General features: G+C 38.2%; 1 protein-coding gene across 1 annotated transcript in view; it reads left to right on the forward strand.

Moving 5' to 3' along the window:
• LMX1A (LIM homeobox transcription factor 1 alpha) overlaps positions 1 to 12,896 on the forward strand; it is a 98,307-nt gene extending 85,411 nt beyond the window's left edge. Inside the window, exons 5-9 of the mRNA XM_018559052.1 lie at positions 5,797 to 5,960; positions 7,637 to 7,714; positions 9,321 to 9,396; positions 11,167 to 11,334; positions 12,739 to 12,896. Coding sequence (XP_018414554.1) covers positions 5,797 to 5,960; positions 7,637 to 7,714; positions 9,321 to 9,396; positions 11,167 to 11,334; positions 12,739 to 12,896 — 644 coding nt within the window. The remainder of the gene's footprint in view (positions 1 to 5,796; positions 5,961 to 7,636; positions 7,715 to 9,320; positions 9,397 to 11,166; positions 11,335 to 12,738) is intronic.
• Positions 12,897 to 14,641: the final 1,745 nt, after the last annotated feature.

The raw sequence follows: 14,641 nt of genomic DNA on the forward strand, positions 1-14,641 counted from the left end.
AAATAACACAGAACTGTAGGTGTTGCCATTTTTTTCCAATTTCATTTTATGGCAAGAATAAACATAAATTCTAATTGGTCATCTTGGACAGCAACTTCTTTTCTTCACCTTTATTGAATTAGCTCCTTTGCTTTCTATATTTACTTTTTTTAATACCACTTGTGTTACAAAGTAACTTCAAACCACAGGAAGATAGATGGTTTCTTAAAGAGAACCTGTCATCAACTTCAAAATTGCAGGCAAAAGCACAGAAAAATCAAGTATTTTAAATACTTTCCATTAATTATTGTGATGAATTGTTTTTAATAGCAGTGTGCCTTTAAGCTTGCTGAAAAATGTGACTATTCCAGGAAGGTTCAATTCTGTAGCACAGCCCCCTTCTTCCTTCACATCATAGCCCTCTCCTCTTCTGAGAGTGTCTAATTACTGTCTGTGCTGCCCAAGCTCCTCCACCCTTCCCTGTCTGTCATGCAACAGTTTGCTGGGGCTGCTGAAATTACATCCAAGATGGCAGTAGTCTCCGGGCTTTTGAATGTGTACACAATGTGAGTTTGCAAGTATAAATATGTTAAATGCGCCGAAATTTTGACCACTGAAACATTTTGTCCGAAATTTGTACATTGGGCAAAAAAAAAAAACAGCGGAAAATTCAGTGTATCCTGACTGCTTCTCTCCTCCCCATTGGGCATCGATCTGTCTCCCCTTCAATGCTCTCCCCCGCCTATGTCAGCAGAGGCAGCGGGGATCCGAGGGGCTGAGACAGCTGTCACTGGAGGCCGAGCTCTCCTCCCATATGCCCCGCTTGGCTCCTGTGACAGGCAGAGAGTCCGAATGGAGAGCCAGAGCAGTGAGCTATCAGAAGGCTGATCTCTCCTCCCACACTACCGGGCTCAGCCTCCTATGACAGGCAAGTTAGGATTGAGAGCAGTTACAAGCACTCAGCAATCAGCTGATCGCTGGGTGTTTATGAATAACTGAGGACATAATATGCTTACTATTGCTCTACATCACTTCATGTCCATTCATGATTGTGGACATAATAACTTACACTATCTACACAATTTATGAATGGACAGGAACACTCAGTATAGAGGCTTCCTGTTCATTCATAACAGGGGCTGCAGAAAAAGGGATTAAGGACTGTGTCCTCAATTTATTTTTCTATTTTTAACCCCTAAAATTTCCTCAGAGCCCTCGGCAGTAAAGTAAAAAAATAAATAAATGAACAAAAAATAAAATAGTGAAAAATAATTTTAATTTTTTTAATAGGTTGATTAAAAAAATCATTTTCGGTTTTGGCCTGACAATTTTTTGTATTTTCCATTATTGTTTTGGTCTAAAAATGTCATTTCGGTGCATCTCTAATGCACATATAATCTTATGGAAAGATTGTTGTTAAAATAAATGGTCTGGTGACAGGGTCTCTTGAAATTGGCTGTCACGAAAGAAAGGTTTCTACTGTATAACTGGCTTTGTAGTCTGGCGATTTGGAATCTCCTTGTTTAGAAATTCCCAAATTCATCTACTTAGGTTCCTTGCTGTCTTCTACATATGGAGAATCATATGTATTCATTGTTAGTTCAGAGTCACTACATCACATCTGCTAATCCGATTTATTCCTGCTTTGGAAGGTTGAAACTGACTGTTGATACATCGAGCAGAGTCAAAGCAAAGTACCATGTCAAAGACTTCAGGAAATAGACACGCACACCGCACATATGAGGAGTGACAATAAAAAAAACTGTACCTCTTCAACCTCTACCCACAACAAGATTTTAAGGGAATACTGGTGCTTAGTAAGGCTCCTGTTTGCCTCCAACCAGAGGACTTAAATAAATTTTATGCGTTACACAGCTCCTTTGATTTTTTGAATATGCACCAGCTCGTGATTAAGGCCCTGAGTGGCTGGAACGCATTAGCAGTTATATGATGTCAACTGTTTGTATATTCAATAAAGCCATGAAACTTGGAACTGTGTGCTGTATCAAGTTTATTCCAGATCAACTGGAATCTGGCCGCAGTGGACTTCACAGAGCTCAAATTAAAGTGAATCGCCAGGCAAATATATTTAAGTGTTGAAAAAAGTGAGGAAGTGCTATTTTTTTGTGGTTTGTGTCTCTGTTGAGGAGGTTTCCTCCTAAATCCTGCACACAAAAAACTAATGCCACTGGGACAAGAAATAAGGGAATTCTTGGCAGACAGCAATAAAAACTTTGACTGAGGTTCTAAGTATTCCCTACTCTTTAAAAAAATTGCTGTTCAGACAGGCAGCTGAAACTAAAAAATGCAGATCTACTGCCTGTTTTTACCGACCCCATCCCCACAACTGCCCCCCTAAAAGCCAAGATAGCGGCTGCCCAGGCTTGTGTATACAGAATACATAAACAGCATTTTGTATTTGACAGGTGGTGCCACTTGTCAAACACGACTATTGCACTCAATAGGACAGTGCCACAACTGTGTATTAACAATAATTTATAAAATGGTTTGTATAGTCATTTTTAGGGATGTTCAGATACCAGTACCGATACTTGGCATTTTCTTTTTTTTTAAATCAGATAGTTTTTTATTGGCTTTTACATTTTTTAAAACAACCAACATTGACACCTGCAGTAAATTGTACATGACCAGCATAGACGTACTCAACATGGGAACACAAAATCATATACAGAGAATACAGTAGCATGTATCAAGGGCAGATACTTGGCATTTTCACAAGAACTACCAAGGTTGCAGAAGTTACAGCTGGGACCGGGCTCTGGCATTCCACCACTGTCCCAAAATCATTAATCTATATTGTTTTAGAAAAACAGTCACTTGAAAAAATGGTATCGGTGCATCCCTTTTATATATTTATTAGGGATGTTCAGATACCAAGTACAGTACTCGTAGCAAATACAAGTACACGCGCAGAAACTTTTACAGCTCCAAGACTAGACTAGAGAAAAATTCAAAAGTTAGCTGTCATTTTTAAGGAGCATACGGAGCTCTGTGATTTGTGAATCCCTGTTTTAATGTATGGATTTTTTTCTATAAATATATATAAGTGATGCACCGATACCATTTTTTCAAAGTACAAGTACTGACACTTGTCCAAGTACTCACAGATACAAGTACTGATACATTTTTGTTTATTGTCATGTGACAGTTTTTCTAAAACAATACAGACTAATGATTTCAGGACAGTGATGGAGCGCAAGAACCAAGTCCCAGCTGCAAACGCTGCAACCTTAGTAGTTCTCGTGAAAATGCCAGGTATCTTAACTGGTAGCTGAACATCCCTAATATTTTTATTTTTTTTAAACATACATTAAAACAAGGATTCACAAATCCCAGGAGCTCTGTATGCTCCTAAAAATGGCAGCTGCCTTCTAACTTTTGAATTTTTCTCTAGTCTAGACTTGGAGCTGGAAAAGTATCTGTGCATGTACTTGTACTTGTACTGAGTACGGTACTTGGTATCTGAACATCCCTAGTAATTTGATATGCTATATAATTTTTTTGCAAAAAAAATTTTTTTTTTCCGTTAAGGAAAAAGCCTTTTGCCAGCCACATCCAAGGTCTGCAGCCACAGCTACAGGTTTCAACAGGCTAATTCCTGAACACTGTGCTAGTTCTCTAGCAGTGAACCCCTGTGTAGCATGTTGCAGAATTATGGGTCTACCCTAGAATTGGCAATAGGATGATTTTGTACTGCCAGTCTCCCTTTAAGAAATATATAAATCAGATTATAATAAGGAAACCCCGTGCTGATTATTTCCTGCTAATTGGTTATTAATTAAGAAGATATTTACGGTACCATACTTTGCTCTAAATCAAGTCCTCTGGACTTATAAATTTGCTCTTAATTCCACGATCATTTCCTTTCCAAATTGGCTGTAATGGTACTCTAGAAAAAGTGTTATTAATAATTTATGTTCCATTACAGGTAGTTTAAGAACTAAAATATTCATTAGTTTTACAGATAAGCCTCACATTTTAAATCAGTCTCTGAAGAATTATGTTTGAAAGAAGTATTTAAACAACACAATAACGAAATGTCTAGCTTTAAATAAAAAATATTCAATATTGAAGTGGGACTGGTGGAACTGACATAACTCTTTTTACCCCAAAGGCCTCTCACCCTTCCCACCAATTTAGTTATAAAAAGTACAGACTTTGGAAAAGAAGTTTCATTGCTCCAGGGTGGCAGAGCCCTTGTAGTGCTCTGGCTTTGTCTACATATCTACTTCCTACCTGGCAAGGCACAGTACTGTGTGTGCTCTATCTGGACTTCAATAGACTGCTTATAGGTCCATCTGAAAACTGATATACAGGCAAAACACTAAATCCTACACAAACAGCTGGTGCACCCTTAGCTCTCAAAATGCCCACAAAATTGGTGTAGTAGCTAGCTAGCTAGTAGGTCAGTTGGCTCCTGTCTAAATGGACCCTATGTGTATGTGAGATAGGGACCTTAGATTGTAAGCTCCTTGAAGGCAGGGGCTGATGTGAATGTGCAGTGCTGTGTAAATTGATTGTTTATATAAATACCAGATATAAATAAAATGTATGTTAAAACAATAAATATAAAATCCAGTGTGGTTAGAGTCTTGGATGATTCTTCTCTAATACTGTTGGATAGAATTGCATCCTCTTGTCTCATGATATTGGGCTGTACAACTTCTCTGTAATGCTCAAATGTGGGAAAGAGAGGCCTCAGTGGTCTGTAAAGCAAGAAACATACTGATCTGTATCTCCATAGCTCTATGATCAGATACAGGGTATGAGCAGGAGTATTTGTTAATATCACATGAAACGTTATTAAAAAAAAAAGAATTCAAGGCAGGAAAAGTATCTGGCCTCATTTATAAAAGTTTCTGAAAGAAAAACTATGGACATGTGTTACTTTTCAGATTGTCTGAAAGAATACAAGTGGTTGCAATTGTCATTTTTTCAAAGATTCTAATTATTGGCACCAAAACTTTGTTATTTTGTATCTAGAGGGAATGTGTTGAAATTCACTTTCAGCTTTTTATTGTTATCTGTACCTCTGCTGAGGGTTCGCTTGTCCTTTTTGACCTGGTAACTGTTGTTACCAGGATAGAAGGTGATGGACATTTTACATTTGTCACCAAAACAGGAACATAGGGAACATTTTCTAATGGCAAAACCTGTTTTGTCAACAACTGATTAAAAGGGTTTCTTGCTCTCTTTGGAGAGATTTTCTCTAACTTCCTGTACCTCTGCAGGGCAGGAAGTGATGGGAAATACCCTTTCATAGGACACCGAAAGCTAAAAAAACAAAACAAAACAGGGGTTGGAACTGATGCCTTCTCTACCCAAAACTAAAATTAGGCTTTAATTGCACATAAAATATACATATCACATACCCTTCACAAAGGCCAATTTTGAGTTGCTTCGCAGTCAACAGTTGCAGAATGAAAGGTTTAATCTGGTTATCTGTGTCTTTTGTGTAGAAAAGTTGGTTTTCAGTACAGAGGATCCCCATGCAGGAGAGTTGTGTATGCAAATAAATGGTTATGTTTGTATAAGAGATTGTTATCATTAGTGTTATAGAGAGGCATAGAATGACCATTAGTGTTAGGACTACAGGACAGGAAGGTTAGTATAGGGATAGTGTAGGGCAGAATTCCGTAAGCCGAAAGCCCTGTGGCAAAAACTACCAGCTCTGACTTTCTGCTACTAAAGCTAATCTAAAGGCACTGGTTCTGTATAACATTTACATACAACCGTTTCTGTTTAAACTTGCATGCAGCTCTTTTAAGTTTGCAATATCCTTTCACTTCCCCTCAGGTAAAAGTGAAGATGATGAAGACGGTGGCAAATTTGAAGACAGCAAAGGAGGAGAAGACAGCAAAGATCCGAAAAGGCCTAAAAGACCTAGAACCATTCTGACAACACAACAGCGAAGGGCCTTTAAAGCTTCATTTGAGGTCTCGTCCAAACCATGCAGAAAGGTGAGCTGATACTTTGTGCTTAGTAACCCCTTTAAACCTGGTATGACAGTGAGCCACACATTCCTATGCTGATAGCTTGACCATAATGACACATATTGACTTGAGTATAATTACAGTGTTGAACTGGGGTACCTGGAGTCCACTAGAGGTAGCAAGAAACTGTTCACACCAGGGTGGTCTGTTGCATTACGTGGTGCAACAAAGTGGTATGAATGGACCCACCCCTCAAATTGGCCTACCCTCAAATTGAGCACTTTGTGGTTGTGTTTTACCATAAGCTTGGATAAGCAGGCATGGTTTATCGATCAGCTTTTCATTTTACCAACCGTAAAAAAAAAAAAAAACTAGGTACAACCTGTTTTTTGATCAAAACTGGGTTTTTTTGGGTTCTTTGGTAGCATGCTAGCTCACCCATCTGCTAGAAACCACTTCCTCATTCCAAAAGACTGCTTTTTAGGTGCAATTTTACAGGTAAAGTTCACCTGTGCCCAGAAAATGGACATTAAGGTTAGGTTTACACCTTAGTGTCTGCATTTTCCTGCAGTTTTGTGTGGGTATTATTGATACGAATTTTAGTGCTCTTTCATGCATTTTAATGTGTTATGCTTTTTTTCTGTTTGGCCAGTGAAGGGGGTGGGGTCTAGTTGTCATGCGTTAAGATATACAAAAATACATGTTACATGCATTTTTCATGAACTGCTTGGTCTCTGGGATTAAAAACGCAGGTTGATGAACCAAAAAATGCACCTGTACAATTTACCTTGCTATGCATTAGAACTGTATTGGGCAAGGAGTTCAAGCACATCCCAATAAATATGGTGTGAAAATTTAAGTTCTCCACAGTGCTTATAAATACAGAGATTAAGAAGACCTGCTTTTCCTGCTTTCTCCGAATATGTCAATACTTTAGTGTGCATGATCTGGGCACAGGTTTCCTGCATAGAGTGCACAAGTCTGAATGAACCTTGACAATGCATCAAATTCATGAAAAATACAAAAGCTTGTGTGACAATTATTGTAACTTTCAGAAATAGAAATATTTTTTTTTCATTTTCACTATGAAGTGATTGGCGAATAATGTTTAATGGAAAGCTCCATACAAATAATTCGTTTGGGGTTTAAGAAAAAAAAACCTTACCTAGGTGGGACATAATCTACAACCAAAAAAATGAACCTGATTTACTAATTTAAATTATGGGTGAAAGGTGGTTGGCTGAATCAGTCACTGGGCTCATTTCTTTTGGAGACTCATGCACCCTCTTGTAATAACTCTGTCAGGTAGAACTACCTGTGGATGTCAGGTATAGGGATCTCATCACTGATATAAAAAAAAGTATGATAAAATTCATACTGAAACTGAATTATTGGTTTTGCTGACCCCATAATTAAAATAACATACTTGTAGTAATACACCATTGAGGTGTATGTGTGTGACCTCCAAGTACAGTAGGCACCCCTTGCTAATGGTCTGCAGAAAAAAAAAGTTTAACTGCCATTTTCTATGGCGAATACATATTGTACCCCTGAGGCTACAGACTTATGCATGTTTAAAGCTAGCATTTTCAAAAAATACTATTTCTACTATTACTATTTATACTACTTGCCTGACTGCCATATTATCTGTATAGCCTAAATCTGAAAGATGACAAAATGGTCTAATGTTTTCCTTGGTGCAGGTGAGAGAGACACTTGCGGCAGAAACTGGCCTTAGTGTTCGTGTGGTACAAGTGTGGTTCCAAAATCAACGAGCAAAGGTGAGAAGCTAAGTAGGCCTTCATAATGAATGTCATATGTTAGAATGTTCAGTATTGCAAATTAATTTGATGGTATTACAATTTTGTAATAGAATCCAGAAAAGATGGAAGGGCTGCAGCATTCGGTCTAAAGCAGCCTTTCCCATACTTTTTAACATTGAGGAGCCTTTGAAATAGTGTTCCTGTTTCTGGGAATCCCTACTACTAATTACTGTATCTACAGCTGTATCTACATTAGCATAGAAGTCATTGGGAAGAATGTCCTTTTTAGTGGGAGGGCCGCCCCTGATTACAGATAGCTAAGCTCACTAGTGTCCAAAGTTAATTATTTGAGAGGGCGAAATTGAACAACAACAACCTCTGTAGGAACCCAAGGGTTCCACAGAACCTTCAATGAAAAAAAGGCTGGTCTAGAGTATCAAATATATACATAGTTTACATTTATATAGTACTCCTTATTCAGTAGTGCTTTATAGACAACATCAGACCATTAACACCTGCTTTAACCCCAAGGAACTAACGGCCTAATGTTTCTACCATAGTTAAACAGACGTGTCCATAAACCCTAGGGCCCAGAAAGTACAGACTATATATACTGTATATACATAAAGCAACCCTAGTGGGCAATAAACCCAGTCATGTAAGCCCACAGTCATGAACGTTGAGTTACTATAATCCATTTTTGTTGTAAATGTTATCTGCTGTCCAGGGTTCCTTTAGATCCCTTTCACACTGGCATTCCGATCAGGTACGCCTGTCAGTATTTCAGGCTGATCTGATCAGAAACCCAATGTTAGTCCATGGGCGGCTGGACAATGGAGACATCCATTCCAGGATCAGGAGATCCATGGAGGGATCCACCGCTGATTGGAATGGAAGACGTCTGAGGTGTGAAAGAAGGCTTAGAGAGATTTCCCCTCACTTCCTGTCCTGGTGACATTTTCCAGACCTCTCCAACTTCAATACAGACTGAAATAAAAATATTTCCCTTTAGTAGAGTAGGGTAAGCTATCACTGAGACTGTCCATGAGATTTGTACTGTTCCATAACACCATGTACAACAGTAAGACATCCCCCCAAGCATGTTATTTAAAGTATTTATATATTTTAAGGTTGCCCTCAAAACAGCATAAAAAGACCCTCTCCCCACTATACAGTATTTTTTAAACATGTTTTTGCATTAGCACATGTACCCAATGACAGTGTATAGCTTACCATTCCTTTTTTTTTTTTTTACAGTAGTTTGTCTATAAGCACTAAAAATTACCATCATTTAACAAGATTCCCCCCAAATAAACTTCAATTCCAAACAAGATTCGCCTGAACCCTTGGGAAGTCGAACCTGTGCGGATTTGCCCATTAATACTCATTGTAATATCACTGTCATAACTTTTTGAAAGAAGTGTGGAGATTGCATATTCAATACTTATATCATCTTTATTATTCTGATGCAAATACAAATAATTCCTCTTGCTGAAGTTGTGTAAAGAGTACACAATGCAGTTCCCGGACTAGATATTTATACGCTTACATTACCTGATGGAATTACTAGAATAGCATGCAGGCAAACTCATTTTCTAGAATCTTACTTGTGTGCTTTACTTAGATGAAGAAGTTGGCAAGGAGACAACAGCAACAGCAACAGCAGCAAGATCAGCAAAACCCATCACGGATACCAGCAGGTATGGTAACAATTCTTCCCGGCAATCTATGCTCTAATGAGTCAGGGACTGCCCCCTCTAGACTTTCCTGCTGCTGAAAATTTGTCCTAACTTCTACCGGAAATATTAGGTAGAGGGGTTTCCTATCACAATTATATTGCTAAGTTTTCAATTGTATGAATATTAGATAACTTACAAATCGGTTTAGTCAGGTGAACACAGATACAAAGGGCAAGCATAGGATTTTGGCTAGGGGGTTACAAAAGTATGGTATGTACATACATTTCCATGCATTACATATAAACTGTATATACTTTAATATTTAAAATGTTTAAATACAGTTTATTAAGATTATATGTTATATGTATTTGTTCTATTAATAATGCTGACCAGAAAAAAAAATGTTGCTGCAAGAGAGTGCAATTTTATAAATTTTCTTAACATTTTTAAGAGGCTTATTTTTGAAGGATGGATATTCTGAACACCGGCAACCCTCCTTTCACAGCTAAAAAGCTAAGACATATCATATTAATAATCTCAGTAATATGAAATGATTGATACAGATTGAATATAAAGTTGAAATACAGTGCTTTATTGTTGAAAAATTAAAACATTGCAATATGTCAATAAAAGTTCACCTTGCAGTCTCAAAGAACATGAGTGGTATAAAGACCAGGTCCAGCTACTTTGATGAATTTACAATGCTGAGTGCAATTATATGATCACATCTCCATTATGACAAGCTTATCCTAATTACTATGGCATGATTTGTAATAGGACCAATGCCCCAATTATAGCAATATAGCTTTACAGACCATACATGGTGGGAATTGCAATATCTTTGGAGTTTTTTTTATCATAGATTTAGTAGGTTATGCCAATGCTTAAATTACTACTTTGTTAAAGGAAACCAGTCACAGAAGAAATATGTAAGTCATTACTGACCTGTACTTCTTAAATTGCTCATTTCTTGATTGTCATGCTTAAAATGTATATACATTTAAGAACAAAAACGTGAAATGTTGTAGCTCACCAGTCCTTAGGTGTGGTGGCTGCATTCATTTCCTTTTTTCACGCTTTTCACCTTGTGATCCTATCAGTAACACACTTTCTGTCGTAGGGTGAGAACACTCGCTCACCGTACTGTGTCAATAGAGGAGGAGCATTGTCACCCTAGAACAAAAAGTGTCTTAGGATTACAGAACACCTCTCCTCATCTCCATAACATGAGGGGGAAAGTGTCCTGCAGTCCACAAGAGTTATCAGGTAGGGCCAATAACAATGTTTGAAATTTCAATATAACAATTTCAGCTCTCTGCAGGAATTTAGAAACTCTGTATTTCTGACAAGATCTACCATATTTTTTGCATTTATAAAACATATATAACAAAACTCAATGAATCGTATATTTAACAGACCAAAAAGGATCAAACACGAGAAGTTTGTGGTCAGGGTTTACATACAAATTTTAGCTTTGGCTTCAATACTTTGAGTCACTAACTCTGGAACAAATGCCATGTTCCTTACTTTTATATGTTACATGGTTAAGGTCTGTGCTTCATTGGTCTTGAAGCAGGACACAGTCGGGAATCTAAAATGTTTAAATTGAATGTCAGTCCATGTGTTTCTCTCCTGGCTGGTATTATTTTAGGAATCAACATTGAATTTGCTAGCTCTTGTACTTTGGAACCAGATTCAATTCTGGAGTTTGGAGTTTTTCTATTCTGTTCACATTTAGTAAATGTATGAAATAAAATAACAATTATTTCTTAATATCTGACTATTCTGCAGCTCAAACACACAGTTCAAGTAACTCCAGTATTGAAGGGATCATGAATGTGTTCACATCTCTTCCTCAACAACAACTACTATCTGTGGAGCAGAACATGTACAGCTCAGACCCATTCCAGCAAGGACTCACACCACCACAGATGCCAGGGGACCACATGCACCCTTATGGTAATATTCTGCTTCTGTTTCCTTCCTATATAAACCTTTTACATTATTTATGTCTTTTATTTTGGTATGGTCCATGTGTTCTGACTGAAATCAGTTGACATACATTCACCAGAATCTTCCAATATATTTCTAATTGATATATTCTTCTTCTCTTCTGCATATGGAAAGGGGTGGCAGGAGGAGGCCCATATAGGAATTCTCCACCAACTTCAGGTGTCACCTGACCTTGGGAATTCTCCACAGGAAGATATGACATATTTAGAGTAGGCCAAATTAATGTTGTTTGGGTAAGGGCTCATATAATCAGATACTTAAAGTATTAAGGGCTGGGTGTTTTTTACCTTAATGCATTCTCTGCATTAGGGTGAAAAAAAAACTGCCCAGTACCTTTTTCTCCCCTTTGTGCAAAGTTTCTAAACTCCATTTGAAAATCAGCCCAAGAGTCTGGTAATGTTGAAAGGTCTGTTTTGGCTGCAATGGGAGTAAAAAGAGATTTCTTTGCCAGGCTTCTTTGAGCTCTAACATTGTGGCGATAAAGCATCAAGGACATTGTTGTTTAACATAGAATACTCGAAAACATTTATCCTTCTTTGTATCTTAGTTACAACTGGAATAAAAAGGGTGGTATATATTTTAAAGGATATTATGGGGAGTTCATGTAAGTAGAACATTTGGTAAACAGCTAAACACACAGTTGACCTGTATACCCAAACAGGTCAATATTGCGATTTATTCTTATTTGTCACGGTGTACCATTAAAGCAGACACTCCACGCTAACAAACTGCCAACCTAATCAAATCTCTTTAATTAAAAAAGTAGATTCCCTTATAGTAAAAGGTTTCTTTCTTTATTTGTTGTCCACACTCCCTTCGCATACCGCGTTGCCATTTAGAAAAAAAACATAATCAGTGGTCGGCTTTTTTTCCTTGTCTTCTGTACCGGACCACCAGTGATGTCTGCATCAGATCTTGTTCATGAGCTGTATTTCATCTGTGAAAAAAAAAAGCCAAAAGCCCTTACCCTGGAGATCTGAAGAAAGCTCACAATTTATAAATGAGACCTCCCTGGAAGGTACTGGTGATGTAGCTTTCACAGGGATCAGCATGCAGAGCTTAGTTCACAAGGATATTCGCCGAACCTGCCAGAAATCCTGCTTCAGTGAACATCCAAGTGAACTGAACCCAGGCCGTCTGTGTCCCAGTACCAATAACCCTGTGCAACCTGCACAGCATCATTGGTTGCTAGATAGCTCACGGCTGGACCTGTAATTGGTTGCTAGGACACAAACAAAGGTTCAGCTGTTTCTTTTGGGTAAAGGTCCACATTAACTTCAGTGCATTAGACAACACTGTTCAGTTTTTTCTTTCTAAGTAACTGACAACAGTTACATTTTATCTTTTCAGGTGGAGAGACCCTGTTTCATGATATGGATAGCGATGATGCTTCTCTCAACCTGGGTGAATGTCTCTTAGCAGCACCAGAAGTAGGTTCTCTGCATTCCAGAGTGGGAAATCCCATTGATCGTCTGTACTCCATGCAAAGCTCCTATTTCACTTCCTGAAATATGATATACGTTTCAGAGATCCATCCGGGAAAATGAAATCATCTTCTACTGGAATGGTATTATCATTCTATTACACAATGAAAACATCACTGGATATCATGAGGATTTGCTACAAAACTCCTTCTGAGCTGGGACCTGATCTATACACCCTGAGCCTTCATTTCAAGAAGCGACTTGTCTGATAAGAAAGTGAAATCCGACGGACTAGTTACCCTAATTAACTGTGTGCTTCATGAAATATTGTGAAATGACTTGATATGCCATGGAAAATGCCATAAAGCAGATTATTCCAAACAGACATGTACACATGACTCCCTGGCCCATGGGCATACGTGAAGGCACTACATGAGACTTTAACTAGAAAATCCAATTAGTTTTAAGTTCTTGTACCACCAGTCATGCACTGGAAGGATATAGACTGATGAATTCAGTGTATTAGCTGCATTATCTATGACACTGATCATACAACCCAATGAGCGTTGGGCGGTATTTAATGTTGCACAGCTGTGCATTTATTTATGTAAAACATAGCTTTTTTTCTTTTTACTGTCATGTTAGAAAGGGGAGAAGATTATGTCAAGCATTTTTTGCCCATTGATTGTTCTTGGTTTAATGTTATTATTGAAATAGATGAAAAAAAAATACAACATCTTACCAGTGTTTTTATTAAGGGTTCATGTCAGCTAAAATGAATGCAGAACTTTGGCCTTACCTTCAGTTTTGTACAGTTATGCAGACTCTTCTCCATTACTAAAATTACACTGCTTTCACTGCACACTGTGAGCTTTTCCCAATGTGCACTAGAAGCCGCAGCAATTTAGATTGACAGGACGTTCACCATCATATAGCTGATGACATCACTGGGTTTAAAATAAGGTATGTAATAAAAACGTAAAGGTTGTATTTAAAAATTGTATTAGCATGGGGAGGGGGTTTCCTGGGAAGGAAAAATATAAGCAGATTAAACTTCAGCTTTAAGCAATAAGACCTATAGGGAGAGCACAGTCTACCTGCTCAGTACTTAAAGCAGAGTATTACCTAAAAAAAATACTAGCAAAAAGGCTTCTTATATGTGGCAATTATATCATCCTGGGCTGGCCAATCAAGATTGCCGAAGATGCCAAAGGAGAGTAAATAAACTGTTTTGTGTTGTGCCTGCAGGGAACTTTGTAATAAAAGACTGTGCAAATACAGAAGTAAGCAGGATATGCTAACTGAAAGCTAATTCCCACTATCTGCTGACAGTGCAGATCCACACTACAGCTGGGAAGGATACAGACAATATTGTTGGGATCCACTCGGCTGCCTAATTGACAGTTGGCTCTGCCTCTCTAGAGCCAGAACCAGCTGTGCCTGCCCCTTTCCCTGTCTATCCCTCCAATGAGCACTGGAGAGGGGGGTGGTAAATCCCTGCAGACTGACAGTCACTGCTCTCTGCTGAGAGAGGAGGCCGAAAGCTGACCGACCACCTGCGCTTTCCTCTCCTCATGTATCTAAAGTCAGCTGTATCTATCATGGCAGTAACATACTTCCTGCTCTAGGAAGGAGTGTGTACTGTGCAGTACTGTATTTATGGAAGAGCAGCATTGTCAATCTAGGGCAGGAAGTTTGTTAGAAGAACAGATTACCCCCCTCTACTTTTTTCCATAAACTAGAGGTAGGTGATCTATAGTTCTATCACACTTCCTCACAACATCGTTTAAGATGATGTTGCAGAGTGTGCAAAATAGCTCTGAACTTCT

Source organism: Nanorana parkeri, unplaced genomic scaffold (genome assembly GCF_000935625.1).
Source record: "Nanorana parkeri isolate BGI_ZX_2015 unplaced genomic scaffold, ASM93562v1 scaffold378, whole genome shotgun sequence".
NCBI classification, from domain to species: Eukaryota; Metazoa; Chordata; class Amphibia; order Anura; family Dicroglossidae; genus Nanorana; species Nanorana parkeri.